The sequence below is a fragment of the Delphinus delphis genome, chromosome 4, assembly GCF_949987515.2.
Source record: "Delphinus delphis chromosome 4, mDelDel1.2, whole genome shotgun sequence".
In the NCBI taxonomy this organism is placed as follows: Eukaryota; Metazoa; Chordata; class Mammalia; order Artiodactyla; family Delphinidae; genus Delphinus; species Delphinus delphis.
Genome location: NC_082686.1, coordinates 30892952 through 30908631, shown reverse-complemented (window position 1 = coordinate 30908631; position 15680 = coordinate 30892952). Strand labels below are relative to the sequence as shown.

General features: G+C 33.6%; 1 protein-coding gene across 1 annotated transcript in view; it reads right to left on the bottom strand.

The window, feature by feature from the left end:
• Positions 1-15680, bottom strand: part of ROBO2 (roundabout guidance receptor 2) — a 582138-nt gene that overhangs the window by 55796 nt on the left and 510662 nt on the right. Inside the window, exons 17-18 of the mRNA XM_060010476.1 lie at positions 15461-15632; positions 4877-5059 (exon numbers count right to left, since the gene is read on the bottom strand). Coding sequence (XP_059866459.1) covers positions 4877-5059; positions 15461-15632 — 355 coding nt within the window. The remainder of the gene's footprint in view (positions 1-4876; positions 5060-15460; positions 15633-15680) is intronic.

The window sequence follows — 15680 nt, the reverse complement described above, 5'->3', positions numbered from 1 at the left end:
ACGGTGGGGAGGGTAGGTGGTTGGACAATTTTGCTCTAGTCACTATTTTGATAATCACAGTGTGGTAACTCTGTGCTTATCAGAATTAAATTTGAAATAAGTGTGAATCTTTACCAGGAGTTTCTGCTAGCATCTAAAATTAAGAATTTTCAAGGGAGCAACATAGAGAAGTTTTTATTGCTAAAACTGACTGACTAGTGCTAAGGTTTCCAAAAAGCTCTATAGACACCACAATCTTAAATGTTTTAGAATTGCATTAAATATTCTGAATTTATTGCAATATTTATAAAAGATATAAGGTAAAGAGATTTTGCAAGTTCATATCATACACAAAGTACCTCTACTATTATCTGACAGGATTAATCCTAATCTCTCGCTTTCTAGAATTGAGGGGGAAGGGAAACAGAGCTACGTGGTAAATTGACATTTTGAGGTAAGGAAGCTTTCAGAGTGCCTATCTCTAGTAGGCCACATTTTCCTACTCCAAATGGAAACTTTAATGTTGCCAGCCAAGCCTCACTCCCCTTCCTGATAAGCTATTTCTCAACTATGAATGTAGATTAATCCTCTTTTAATAAGCATTAACTCAAGCCCAGATAATCAGAGTATAAAAATTCCATCAAATCTTTTAGCTGTCTTAGGGTCATTTTGTCAAATAATTTCACCAAGGGTTTAAAACCTATGCATGAAGTGTTTGGTATTTCATAATTTGCTCACTTATTAAATTATATATATTTACTGAGTTTAATAAAATCTGTTCTCCTCAAAGGTAATATTCATAAAATAGAACTCACCCCTTTAAAAGTGAAAATGTTTATTTTCATTAAAAAGTTGGTGACTTAAAAATTGTGAATATGAACAACATAAGTTTGAAAAGAGTCCTGTAGCCTTCATGAAGATTATAATACAATATATAGAATCTTCATGAAGGCTGCATGGCTTTTATTCAAACTTATGTCATTCACTTTTCTATTCACAAATACCATTAATACATATAATCAAACATTTACTCTAGATTCAAAATCACCTAGTATTTTCTGCCTAAACATGTTTACAATTCTATTTCACCCAGTAATTCAGGTAGTGAATTCTTCTGGCAATCAGGAACCTCACATGCAGTGACAAGCAGACTGTTAGTGTTCAGTGAAGATTAACATAAATAACACTGCATGTTACTCTAGAAAAATATAAAATGATTTAATGTAGAATATGAGATATGAGGATACCTTTCTCATCCCAGCTGCCCTTCTTTGAGCCACGAGCAAAGCTGTTGTGCGTGTTTGTGTCTGAAGAATTTAAATAAAGAATAAATAGGAAAAAACTGAATAGGAAGTTAGTGTGTAATTTTGCCCTGGGGAAATCTCCAAGATCTTCTATGTAAAGGAGCAAAAACATGTTCAGGCCAAATTCTACTCTCAGATCATTTAAGTGTATAAGTTTACATTTGATTCTTGATAGTTGCTTTTACAATCTAAGGTGCTAATCCACTAGTGTTCTATGATCAATATGTTAAATCCTCTGAAACATAAGAAAAATATCAACACTGAGTAGCATGCCATTTTTTTTTACCTTCCTTTTAAGCATTCAAATATAATTTTCCACATGGAGATGGAGAATCAAAGATTAGCCACAATAAAATCAGCAGGTGAGTTTTTGCCTGTACAGAGTGAGTGAAAGTATCCTGCCGAGAGTTAGATTCTCCACTCTGCGAGTTATTTCTTCTCCCCACTAGTTAAAAACTTCCCTCTGGTGGTTAAAATCTACCTGTGGGGCTTCCCTGGTGGCACAGTGTTTGAGAGTCCGCCTGCCAATGCAGGGGACACGGGTTCGTGCCCCGGTCTGGGAAGATCCCACATGCCGCAGAGCGGCTGGGCCCGTGAGCCATGGCTGCTGAGCCTGCGCGTCCGGAGCCTGTGCTCCGCAACGGGAGAGGCCACAACAGTGAGAGGCCCGCGTACCGCAAAAAAAACAAATTAAAAAATAAATAAATAAAATAAAATAAAATAAAATCTACCTGTGATGGTTAAGAAGACTTGGAATGAAGTGGGAAAAAGCAAGTGCTGAAATCAAATTTTACCTGCTTTTCAATTCTACTTAGGATCAGTCTAGCATTATTAAAATGCATGTTTCTTAATTTACATCAATTGCAGCAGAGTTTAAGTATAATCCAAGATCAAATTTGGGGTTTGAAATAAATGAAGACATTTTTTGTTATAAATTAATTTAAATACCAATCCCAAAGTAAACTTTCATTTATTTGAAAAAAAAATGTTATTGCTATCATAAATCAATAAGAAAATTTTGAAACAATATAGATATTATCATGTAGTAAAAAGTGGAAACATTAGACTTTTCATTTTGTGAGTAAAATTACATTGCTTTAATGTTACTGGGTTCAGTTTTCATGCTTGTTAAATTATAAGATTTCCAGAGAAATTTTTATGAAAACCAAAAATAAACAGAACTAGTACACATAGACTATTTTCTCTATAATTTTTATAAAACACTTCAGAGAAAAATATCCCTGTACGAAATCCCTGTGCTCTTAAAATGGATCATTAGCTCATGCATGAAATATCAGAAATTTAAACATATGATAAATACATACTACACTAATCATTCCTATTTAAAATCCTCATATTCTCAAGAATATAAAAATTCCAGGAGGTGGAGGATAGGATATTTATGGAGGGAAATGTGTAGAGAATATCGCCAGGTCAGATATGCAATACTAAGTACCTGTGGTTTGGATTTTCATTTGCTTCTCACCTAGAAGAGAACAGCAGTTGCTGGAAGGCAAATTACCAGCTGAAGGTGAATCCATTCTGAGAGTCAGCCATCTATCAATTAAGTATAAAGGTTCAGAAAGGCTGCTCTGTGGCTTGGCCTAATTCCAAAATACTTGAAGTGCATAGCACCTTCCGAGTTAGTAGTTCTTCTACAAGTAGATGGATATCAATCACAATGAGAACTGATAACAGGAAATGTACTACTCTTGTCAAGCTCAAAGACCAACAGATATTTTTAAATTAAATGCATAGGTTTTGCAAAGAACTGCTGTTTAAAAATAAAGAAGAAGAAAGGCTAACTGACATAATTTTACTAAAAACGTAAACTACTAATTACGAGACCTATGCTATTTTGAAGGAGTGAGTGAATAAAGATGTGTGGAGGGTAAAAATGCAACACTCCAAACGTGGCATCTTAGAACTTCGTACTGAAGTGGCTAGCATAGTCAATCTTTTATTATTTTCACTAAAGCCAAGCAATGAGATAAAACATAAAAATAGTCCTTGAATTAAATCATTCTTCCTTATTTCTCATGTGATTTATATGAGCGTGTCACAGAGACGAAATGGAACGTGGTGATTGACTAAACAGACAGGTTGATGGACAATACCTTCAGGGAATGAAAGCAGAGGACTGGACTGCAAAACAAGAAGTTATGTTAAAGTATCATTAACGTTCATGACTCTGACACTCAGCAGTTATTGCCCAGCATACCTTTCCAGGAAGAATCACTCACTGGTAGGATGATAAAGCACTCAGATGACAAAGCGTAAGGATGCTGGCATCAGCAACCAATGAGAAATGAGAATGGCAGAGCAATAGCAAGTCACAAAGCATGAAAGGCTCTTTTCAATGGATACATTATACTACCTTCTCTAGTCCTGGGAATTTGTTCTAACCAGTAACTAATAAACTTATTTTCACAAAATATAGACATGAGCCACAGTGTGATCATCAAATGATCGTATTTAAATGCTATCGAATAACAAGAAAGGCAACAAAGTGGGTGCTATTCCTTTTATTTTGAACTATTCTCAGAAGCTCAGACACCTACAAGCTACAGCAGCGGATAAACTTAATAAGAATTGAAGCCTCTGTCAAAGTCACCTAACACATTTATGTTTCTTACTAAAGTAAAAATTAGAAATAGAAGATGAATAAAATATCTCAAAAATTTTAAAATATTTGTAGGATGATGGCAAATTAAAATTGTTCCCTTGTAAATTCTACAAAGTGTGAAATATTGTGAGACAATTTCTTTTGATGATCATTGTTAGAGAAAGTACTTAAAATTATTGCAATTTAAACTGTAATTGAATATAGCTTCAGTATTGAGTTCATTTTTCAATCACTGATTGATAATTTTCTCCCTCTCTCTCTTCCTTGGAAGTATTTTGAAGGCCATAATTTTGGACATCCTTAAAATTCCTGTTCTTGATTCTAAGAAGAAAACATTTTTGCGAATAAGTAGAACACCAACGGTCTTCTTTTTCTTCTGCTGCTTCTTTTCCTTCTCCTTTTTCTTCCTTCTAAAATGCCTATTGGTCCCTTTGAAATAGACATCCTATTTAAGTGACTAGTAAATCACTTAATTCATGCCTCATCAGTCTCATCAATCCTGGTGAGATTTTTTTTGCTTCGTTTGTATTTTCCATCTGAGACACAGATTGTATTGTAATCTGTATCATGAAATACAAAGAACTACATTTCAAATCTTTTCTCTTTTTTTCTGAGCATTTTAGGAATGCTCTTGCTTAAATTCACTTTTCAAACAACGGTGTCATAGCATGCAAAGTCTGTGTGTGTGTGTGTGTGTGTGTGTGTTGAACTAGTTGAGAAAAATGTCTAAGCACTTTATCAGTGTGCATTCTTCTTATGCTTCCTTGGAGATACAAGCAAAAAGATTGCCTTATGGTCATAATGTGATATGGTGAAGAGCAGTGCATTAAAGCATGTTGTCTGTAATTGTTTAAATCAAGCCCAAAATATCCATTCATTCACTCAGTTATTCCATTCCATTCCTTCCCTTGAATTTTGTCGTATTTCTAAAGATAAGACATTTTTTTAGCTGGAAGTAGCCTCTTACCAGCATAATTACTGAGTCCCTTTCTCTTCTTTCTTCGCCAATACAACCAGATGCTAAAACCCATCAGAATTACCCAGCAGGCACCACCAATACCAGCTATAAAAGCTGGTTGCTTCACAACATCAGTGATTTGCTCAGTTATGCTGTTATTGTTTTCAGTAATGACAACTTCATTCCTTCCCCCTATGGAAGAAACAACAGTGTTAGTGTTAGTAAATATTAAGACAAAAAACCCCACAAAAATACATATATGGTATGCCAAAGGCACAGAAGATCAGAACATTCTTTGAAGCAGGTAATATTTGTTGTGTCCTGAGCCTGTGACAATTTATTGGTAAGCATATTTTGTAAGTTTCAGAAAAAGAATCAAATAATAAGTTTGAAATGTGATTAAGAACATTGCTCCCTTGTGTTTTGTTTTGCTGTGGACAGATTCAGAACCACTTCTTGATTTACTGCCTCATAAATAAATAAATACTAAAACAAGTGCTGTGAGCTGAAATAATAGTAACCTTTCTTCAGTTAGGTAAAGCATTTTGTAATATAATTCTCATTTTTTTAAAAAAAGCAACTATAACATTTAACGCCAGGTATTTGAAAATTACCTTCCCCCTACAGCACTGCCTAAATACAAATGTTCAAAATATTGCCTTTAGTATTCTACCAAAGGTCTTATTTTGATCAAACATACTTTAATTTTCTGGAAGGTATTAAAATTACTATATTAAACAATGACAATTATGTAAATATCTTTTCATAGACATTAGTATCTACAGTTAAAACATCATGAAAAGATAAAATTCCTAAATGTCCTTAACGTATTTGAAACTAATTTGAAAATCCACTTGAAAGCTGGATACAAAACAACTTGAAAATTAATTCTAAGGTCTATGTAACAAAAACATACATTTAAATATGGACTAAGATGATTCTAGTAGTCATGTGTCTGACAATTTAGCCCTCTCAGAGGTAATAAAGAAAATCTCAATCCACATTTTTAAACAGGTTTAAAACTCACGGAATCATAATATCACTGAAGAGCAAAGATTTATGTGTTTAAGAGATGGATGAATTCAGGCACTGGAAATTAAGTGATTTCTTATGTTAATATCATATCTCATTAGTAACTAATCCAATACTTAAAAAATAAATTGTAAGCAAAATATAAATGGCAAATTTCAGCATATCACATCACAGGAATGTGTAATTCTCATTGTTTCAGTTATCATGGCACTGTAAGATATTAGAAAGTGCAAGGTCTTTGAAATTCCACATTTGAGTATCATCTCAGCCACTTACTAGCTAAGTAAGCAGTGAGCTTATGTAGGGCACTTAATCTTTTGGAATCCCTGTTTCTGTTAGTTGGCAACAGTACTATTTCATTTATTTGGGAGGATTAATTGAGACGATGTATGTAAAGAGGTTAATAAGAACACAGTGATTATAGCCCATATAAGGCTAAGAGTTACTTTAAGGGCCACTCAGGTGGGAATAGAAGTTGTAAATTATCTAGATGTGAGAGTCCCGCAAACAATAGGTGACTTGTTTACCAAGGTTTCACCTTTCTTCCAGGGCAGAAAATTAGCCTATATTCCCCAGCCTCCCTTGTAGCTGAGTACAACAAAGTGACTGAATATTAGCCAATTGTACACAGGCAGATGCATACTACCTCCGGATCTGACCCATAAACCACTGTGACAATACGTCACACTCTCTTTCCTAGCATGTTGGATAGAAACGAGGGATCTGCGGCAGGATGCTGACCATCTAAGACAGTGGTCCCCAACCTTTTGGGCACCAGGGACCGGTTTCGTGGAAGACAATTTTTCCACGGGCGGGCGTGGAGGAGGGGAGAAGGTTCAGGCGGTAATGCGAGTGACGGGCAGATGAAGCTTGCCCGCCCGCCTCTCACTTCCTGCTCTGCGGCCTGGTGCTTACCAGTCCGCGACCCAGGGGATGGGAACCCCTGCTCTAAGAGACGTAGAGCCATTGATGGAAGGAGCCAAGTTCCGTGAAAAATTTTATGGGGTAGAAACCCCATCCTCCATTCTGCTGACTCATATTAGACTGGGCTATGAATAAGAAAGAAACTTTTATTTTGTTAAGCCAATCTGTATGCCTACTTGTTTGTTATAGCTGCTAGCATTTTTTATAGTCTAATATTCCATTCTTGAAATGTCTTTTGTGTTAATTTCCAGATTTAAAAACTAGCTTCACTTATGTACTGAAGCTGGTTCATTCTCCTAATCTATCTGCTCTTAGTTACTATACATATAAACATAATCAAAAATGTATTTAAAATGAGCTCATATTTTCAACTTGAGACATATCAACACATATATCTGGTGATTGTGTTAAACACTAGTAGTTACTAAAAAGAAAACACCTCATAGCACAAACAGAAAAGAAAATTCGTCCTTCATTTGTGTAAAAGATCCATAAAATGTCTTATTGAAGATAATGAAAAATTTACTTACGTTACCCAAAGTGTATGAGTATTTCTTGTGCTGCTAGTATTTTTAAAACAATGTCATCAGTTGGACTAATTAGAGCACAGACATGGGATGTGTGTGACCTGTAACACTCCATTGTTCTTTCAGACAAAAAAATATAATGAAATATAATGTCTTCCTCCCACTGGACAGTAATGAAGAACAAAACTAATTTGTTGGACTAAAAATTAATTAGACACATCAGATTCGACTGTACCTATTACTGTGAAAGTTTGCAGTTGTTCCACATATTATTACCAACTATGTAAGGTAAGCGTGAAATAGGCAAATGATTAAGGAAACAATAGGTATATTACTAAGCAAGATTACTGAGAATTTTAAGTCAATGTAATTTTGTTATATGACATGCTGTTTGATGCTTATATATATAAATGTATTTGGTTGTATTTGTGTGTGTGTAATTGCAAACATATAAAATTATGGATATTTTGATGTAAAAGTCACCTTACCAGTGGAGACAGCAAATAAAAGAACAATACTACTTTTAAGTCTGTGTAAGGCTATTTATTATATTTATACAAATTTTAATTAAAGGTCCCTTAATGTAACTTTTTGGAATAAAAACTAAGCTGAGAAAGAATAGATGAAACAGTACATTGTCTGGCATAAAACAAATCTAAAATTATCAGCCATAAATTACATCAAATGCCAATACATGATTTAATTAAAGCAAAGGGGAAGTGAGGAAGAGCTTGAGTCACTTCAAGTGCTGTTTCCAGTACTGAATAGACAATAGGAAAAGCGTAAATTGAAAGAGAAATGGAGATTAGCCATCACTAAATCACTTTTCAAATAAGGAATAACAGTTGTGTAGATACGGTTATCAGACAAGATGTTGAGGTAGATATGCAAGGGTAATTAAAGAAACAATTAAAGGCTTCTTCAGTACAACAGTAGATATTAAAAAGAAATAAATCTCTCAAGGACAAATAGCCTTTTCCAGGTTGAATTGTGCTTGTGTGTGTGTGTGTGTGTGTGTGCATGTGCGTGTCTGTGTGTGTGTGTGTTTATTTCAAGTAGTACAATTCTATTTTCTATAATTATGTCTTGGATATTGTGTATTCTAACTACATGAAAAGGAGATAGAAATATTACTTATTAGATTATTTTTTATTTCATAGAAAAATTTGAAAAGTATGATATATAAACAAATTAAAAGGTACTCATTATCCACTTGATCACTCAGTCTTTTTAAAATAATACGAGTTAAGCAAAACTTTCCATTTGATTTAAAATAATCTTAGTTAACATTATTATTTTAAGTTACCATACAATTGTTTATTCTTAACTGTCATGACATGAACTTGGGGAAATGGTGTTACTGCAATTTTTACTTGCCTCCAAATACAATAAATCCCCCAATATTGTGAAGCAAATAGGTAGCTACTACAAACCAAAATCAAAACCAAAACAAACCAACTTTTCCATGCTTGAGAATTATATTTATTACCAAAGATGACAGAAAACATGAAAGGAAAATATAGATATTTGGTAATCCTACTGATCTTTGATTTAGAAAAATTACATTCAGTCAATCTTTTTCATAGATATGCTAGAAGGGCAGTGAAAAAAGAAAAGAAGCGGGCTTCCCTGGTGGCGCAGTGGTTGAGAGTCCACCTGCCGATGCAGGGGACGCGGGTTTGTGCCCCGGTCCGGGAAGATCCCACATGCCGCGGAGCGCCTGGGCCCTTTAGCCATGGCCTCTGAGCCTGCGCGTCCGGAGCCTGTGCTCCGCAGTGGGAGAGGCCGCAACAGTGAGAGGCCCGTGAACCGCAAAAAAAAAAAAAAAAAACTTTGTTTACCTATCTAGGAGCTCTCATAGAAAGCTATACCTTTCAAACATGTTTCATATAGATATAGATATAGATATAGATATAGATATAGATATAGATATATTTTTTTTGCGCGGGCCTCTCACTGTTGTGGCCTCTCCCATTGCGGAGCACAGGCTCCGGACGCGCAGGCTCAGTGGCCATGGCTCACAGGCCCAGCCACTCCGCAGCATGTGGGATCTTCCCGGACTGGGGCACGAACCCGTGTTCCCTGCATCGGCAGGCAGACTCTCAACCACTGTGCCACCCAGGAAGCCCTGTTTCATGTTTTTTAAGTGAAAAGTTACTGCCTTATTTCTAAATAACAAATATTCTAAATATTTAGAAAATATGTAGAAATAAGAATAAGTTCATCTATATCTGTTAAATCCTTTTGGGTGTACCTGTATTTCTTTCTTATTCCAATTTATTTTAGAAAATCTCAGAAGGGCAAGATTATAGGTTTCCCTCAGGTTAAGAAATTAATTCAGTTTGTATGACTAATTAAGAAAGGGAAGGCAATTTAAAGAAAAGTTAATACTATAACTTTTCAAATGTTTTTAATATATAAAAGGAAGAATACTTGGAGAATCTAAAAAATTTTAATATGACAACTGAGTATTAAATCTCTTCATTATATAATAAAAACATTGTAAAAAGAAACAGCTTCCCAAAATTTGGTAGTATGTTCTATGTGCATATTTTAGAAAATAAACAGAAAAGAATGCAAATGGCACATTGGCTTGTATGAAACTCTGGACAAGTATTTTTAAAATATATAAACTCTAGGAAGAACGTTTAAAAAGATAAAGACACTGACAAACAAATAAAATCAGAGTAAACTGAAGGGATTTGCCCTTTGAAAGAATAAAACCACTCAAAAAAAAGAATCTGCATTTATGAGGCTTTCTACCCCCTTAGAGGGCTCAATCCATGCAGCACTAGGGAGCTAGAACTCAAGCTGAAAATCTCAGTCTTTTACTTCTAGGAGGTGTCAGAAGATAGCCTTCGCAGCTGCCAGTGTGACAGAAAATTAAGGGAGAAACCATGTGAAAGAGGGAGAGACAGGAGAGTGATGTTCTCAAATCTGTGTATAAATTCTCCCTCAGTACTAGTGTGAACCCTGAATTGTGCAGGCAGAAGGACGATTTCAAGGATTTGGTGAAACTCAAAAGGTAAAAGGCTGCAAAGACTGAGCAGACTCTCTCACTGCAGAGAAGATTGTGTTTGAAGTTTAAATTCCATCAAGTTAGGCAGACCAGATAAATATATTAGGCTTTTCACCGAAAGTCCAGGAGCACTATGCCTTAGAAGTAAAAATTAAACTGAGGTTTTGCCTGAAGAATATTGTCAAAGCATAAATAGTCCATACTAACAATATGTAAAAACCAAGCCACCACAAGATCGAGATGATCAGCCAGTAACATAACTGCCTCTCAGGAAAAGAAAAACAACATTCTTCAGAAGATCACAAAATTGTATAGTATGTTTTCTGCAATGTCCAGTATATAGTAAAAAATTACCAGGCATGCAAAAACAAGCAAAACAATAATAACAACCACAATAGCAAAAATGAGGAAAAGATAACCCAAGATCAAGAGGAATAGTAATCAATAGAAATAGACCATGAGATGACATGGATGTTGAAATTAGGAGGAAAGGGCTTTCAAGCAACTATTACAATATGTTCATTAATTTAAAATAATAGAGTCCTAATGAATGAACACATGGGGAATTTCAGAGGGAAATGAAAAATGTAAAAGAGAACAAATGGAATTTGTATTATATAAGCTGAATAATTCACTGGATACTTCCACTTCTGCCCATGAAAGAATAACAGGAATGAGACATGCCATCCCACCATAAACAAGGAAAACCTAGGCAAAATATGTGAAACAAAAGGACAGAACTATGAGAAAAAAGGAAATAAACAAGGGGAATCGTACGATATTCATATCTTTCTATCTGGAGACAATTTCTAAAATGTGATGCAATGAAGGGGAGTCCAAAAATGGCTGAATAGCATTCCTGAGTTAAAGAGACAGTAAAACTCAGGCAGACTCAGGGACTGAATTTAAGGAACAGAATATCAGATAAAGGTGGGTAATATAAAATATTTTTTCTTAGTTTTAATTGATTTGAAAGATAGTTGATTGTTTAGAGCAAAATCAATAATAATACTTTAGTTTGTGTGTTGGTTTTTATTACATGTGCAGGAGTAAAATGTAGAACAATAGCAAAAAGCTTGAAAGGGAGGAAAATGGAATTATATTTTCTAAGATCCATATAGCATAGGCTAATCCTAGAGTAATCATTACAAAAATAAGTATACTTAACGATTCAATAGTGAACATAAAATATTATACAGGAAGTCATTTTATTCATCCAAAAGAAATCAGTAAATTAGGAAAATAGGAACAAAGTCCGATTAAAAAAAAAAATAGCAAAAGGGTAATTCTAAGCTCCAAAACATCAATGATCACATTAAAGATAATAAACACTCCAATTAAAAGGCAAAGATTGTCATATTGGATAAAAAATAAGGCCTCACAATATGCAATTTAAATAATACAAATGTGCATTAAATACAAAGACATAGGAGTTAAAATAAAAGGATGGAAAAAAAAATCACAAAACGCAAACACTTACACGGGTATACTAACATCAGACAGAGTAAGTTCCAAGACAAAGAATCTTACGAGGAAATACGTGAGGCATTTCATAATAAAAAAGCATAAGTTCATTTAGAAGCTATAACAATCTTAAAATATACTCAGTTAAAACAGAGTAGCAAAATACATGAAACAAAAACATAAAAAGGAGAAATATACAAATCTATAATTATAATAAATTGTCAGGCTCTTTTCTTATTAATTAAAAGAATGCATTAACAGAAAATAAGTCAGGACTTTAACAATACTACCAACTGATTTGACCTGACATTTATTGAACGTTCCATTTCAATATAGAAAAATAAAAATGAACATAGTTTTTAAATGCACAAGGCACGCTCGCTAAAACGAAATTCTGGGCCATAAACTAAGTCTCCATATTTAAAAAGCTAAATTCATGTAAAATACACTCTCTGACCTCAGTGGAATTAAATTAGAAATCAGCAACAAAAAGCTATATGGAAAATACCAAAACATTTGGAAATTTAATAGCACATTTCCAAATAACTTCTGCAAAACCCAAAAATTTTTAGGGAAAGTGAAAAGTGTTTTCAACTTTATGATAAATGGAAACATAACACATCAAATTTGTAAGATTCAGCTGAAGAAGTGCTTAGAGGGAAATTTATGACTTTAAATATTTGTATTAGAAAAGAAGAGAGGTCCAAATCATTGATATAAGTTTCTATCTTAAGAAGCAACATAAAAGTAAGCAGAAGAAATAAATATCAGAAATCGCTTAATTAGAAAACAAATAAAACTAACAAAGCCAAAATTTGTACACTGAAAGGATTAATAAAATTGATAAATCCTTATCGAGATTAAAGTTGGAGAGAGGGAAGAGAGAGAGAGGGTAGGGGGCAATGAAAAAGGAGAAGAGAGAGAGAGCATCAATCCACAGTACTTATGAATAGAAGAGATGGCATTACTACTCATCCTGCAAACATTACAATTAAAGGGATTACAAATAAGGAGATACTGCAAATAAACATGTGATAATAAATTCAACAATTTAGATGGATTAGACAAACTCATTGGTGGGCAAACACCAAAAATCCATTTACCACAACCAACAGAGAAGAAAAAAATATCTGAATAAATGTAAATTCATAACAATAAAAATAATTCACAAAGAAAACTCTAGGCACAGATATCATCATTGAATTCTAGAAGATTTAAGGAAGAAATAGGACCAGGCCTACCAAGACTCTTACAGAATGTAAAAGAGGAAGGAATACTTCCCAACCCATTAAAGCTAGCCTCCCTGATTCCAAAACCTGATGAACACATTAAAAGAACACTACCTATCAATATCCCTCATGAACATAGATGCAAAATTCTTTACTAAATGTTAGCAAATCAGATCCACTAGTATCTGTAAAAAGCATAATATATCCTGACCAAGTGGGATTTATCCCAAGAATGCCAGGTTTAATTACCTTTGAAACCATAGAATTTATCATATTAACACAAATAAGGAGAAAGAAAATAGATGATTATCTGAATACACTCAGAAAAAGTATTTTGCAACTATTAAAATAAGTGAGTGAAGTTAGTAAGGCCATAAGATATAAGGGAAATACATAAAGATAAATTTATATATAACATAAAGTAGTTGAAAAAGGGAATTTTATAAATTCACTTGTAATAGTGTAAAAAACATTAAATAGGAAAAAGTTTAACAAAATATATGTTAAGGCCATATGCTGAAAACTACAAAATATTGTTGAGAAAAATAAAGACAAATAATGGAGAGTACATCAAATTCCCATAGAGAAAGACTGACTATGAAAATGTTTAATCTTTCCAATTTGATGTATAGATCCACTGTATTTTTAAACATAATTTTTCCAACATAATTTTGTAGAAAAAAATTTTCCAAATTTTTCTTCCAACATAATTTTGTAGAAACTGACATGCTGATTTGAAAAGTATATGGAAAAGCAAAAGGTCTGGAACAGTCAAAAAAATTTTGGAGAAGAAAATGATGCAGTATTCACATTACCTGATTTCAGGACTTTCTATGAGCTATTAGTAATCAAGACACTGTGGTTTGGCATATGGATGGACATATAAACAAATGGAATCATACAGGGAATCCAGGAATGGATCCACACATATATAGTTAACTGGAGAAAGGAAAGTTTTTTCAGTGAAAGATACCTATGCATTTTGATTTTACATATGGAAATAAATAAGCCTCAACCCTCAAATCACATGCAATTACTTTAAGATGAATTATAAAAGCTATGCATAAAAGCTAAAACTATAAAGCTTCTGGAAGAAAATATCTTTGCTATCTAGATTAGGACATAGTTTCTTAGAAAGTACTAAACATGAAAGAAAAATTTGATAAATTATAGATTATGTAAATTGAAAACTTTTGCTCATCAAAAGACTATCAAGAAAAGGACTAAAAAGCCATAAATTGGGAGAAAATATTTGTGATACAACCTATGACAGATAATTTATATTGAAAATGTACAAATAACTCCTCTTAGTAACAAGAGACAAATGACACCATTTTAGAAAAGGCAAAGGCTTGGAAATTTTACAAAAGAAAATATGTGAATGGCCAATAAGCACATGTGAAGTTGCTCAACATCATTAGTCATCAAAGAAAATTGAAGTTGAAATGACAATGAGGGACTCTTACACTCACTGAAATGGCTAAAATGACAGATGGCAACATTAAATGTCAGTGAGGATGCAGAAAAACTGGAAGTCATATTATCTGTCCCAGTGAGAGTATAAAATTATACAATTTGAAAAAAATATTTAGAGTTCCTTATAAAGTCAAACTACATCAGTGCTGTTACCCAGAAATTCCACTTCTAGGTAATTCTCCAAAAGAAATAAAAACATATGTCCTCAAAAAATCTTCTTACACATTCTCTCAAGAGAAAAGCAGAGAAACAAAATACGATACATTCACATGATTGAATACTGCTCAGAAATAAAACATATGAATTGCATAATATATGTATGGGAGAATCTCAAAAACATTATGTTTAGTGAAAGAAGCCAGACACAAAATATTATATTCTGTATGACTCCATTTATATATATTTCAAGAAAAGTCAAACATAATCCATGGTGATAGGAAGCAATTTTCTGTAATGATGATAGTAGATTGAATAGGGATTTCGTCTTTGGGATAGTTTATTTGGATTACTAGTTTCTTTTGGCCTGTTTCTGGTTAATTTTTGACATTTTTCTGGCTAAGAGGAGGTATACAGATTTGAAACATAATGCGCCTTCTTCAGTAACTGCCTCATTTCCTATTGTATTTCAAAGGCATCAAAATTACAAATGAAACTATAGATTAAAAATAATTTTCAAACCAACTTTCAGCATGTAAACTCTTAATGATTATGATTTTAAGAAGTTTGTGGAAATCCTAAGAGCATAAGCAATTGCTAAACATTTTGTTAGAAGCTCTAGTCAGTTTATTTGCCTATATGATGTGTGCATTTATTACTCATTATTTACTGTATTTCCACTGTTGGGATGTAGATTCAAAAAAATAATCTACCTTGTTACCAGTTGACTGATTCTAAAACACATATCATATGGATTGGTACTCACCAATTATTATTGGCTGTGGCTCACTTTTTACTCCAACTCCTGCACTGGTACTAGCTGCAACCTCTACCCGGTATTGAATCCCTGGGAATAATCCACCGATTATTACAGATCGAATGGCTGCATCCACAGTTTTGTTGATGTGGAATCGTGTTTCATTCCCCAGACACCAGATCTATAGAAATGTAAAGGTAATATCAAATTATTTTTTTCTGGTAATTAG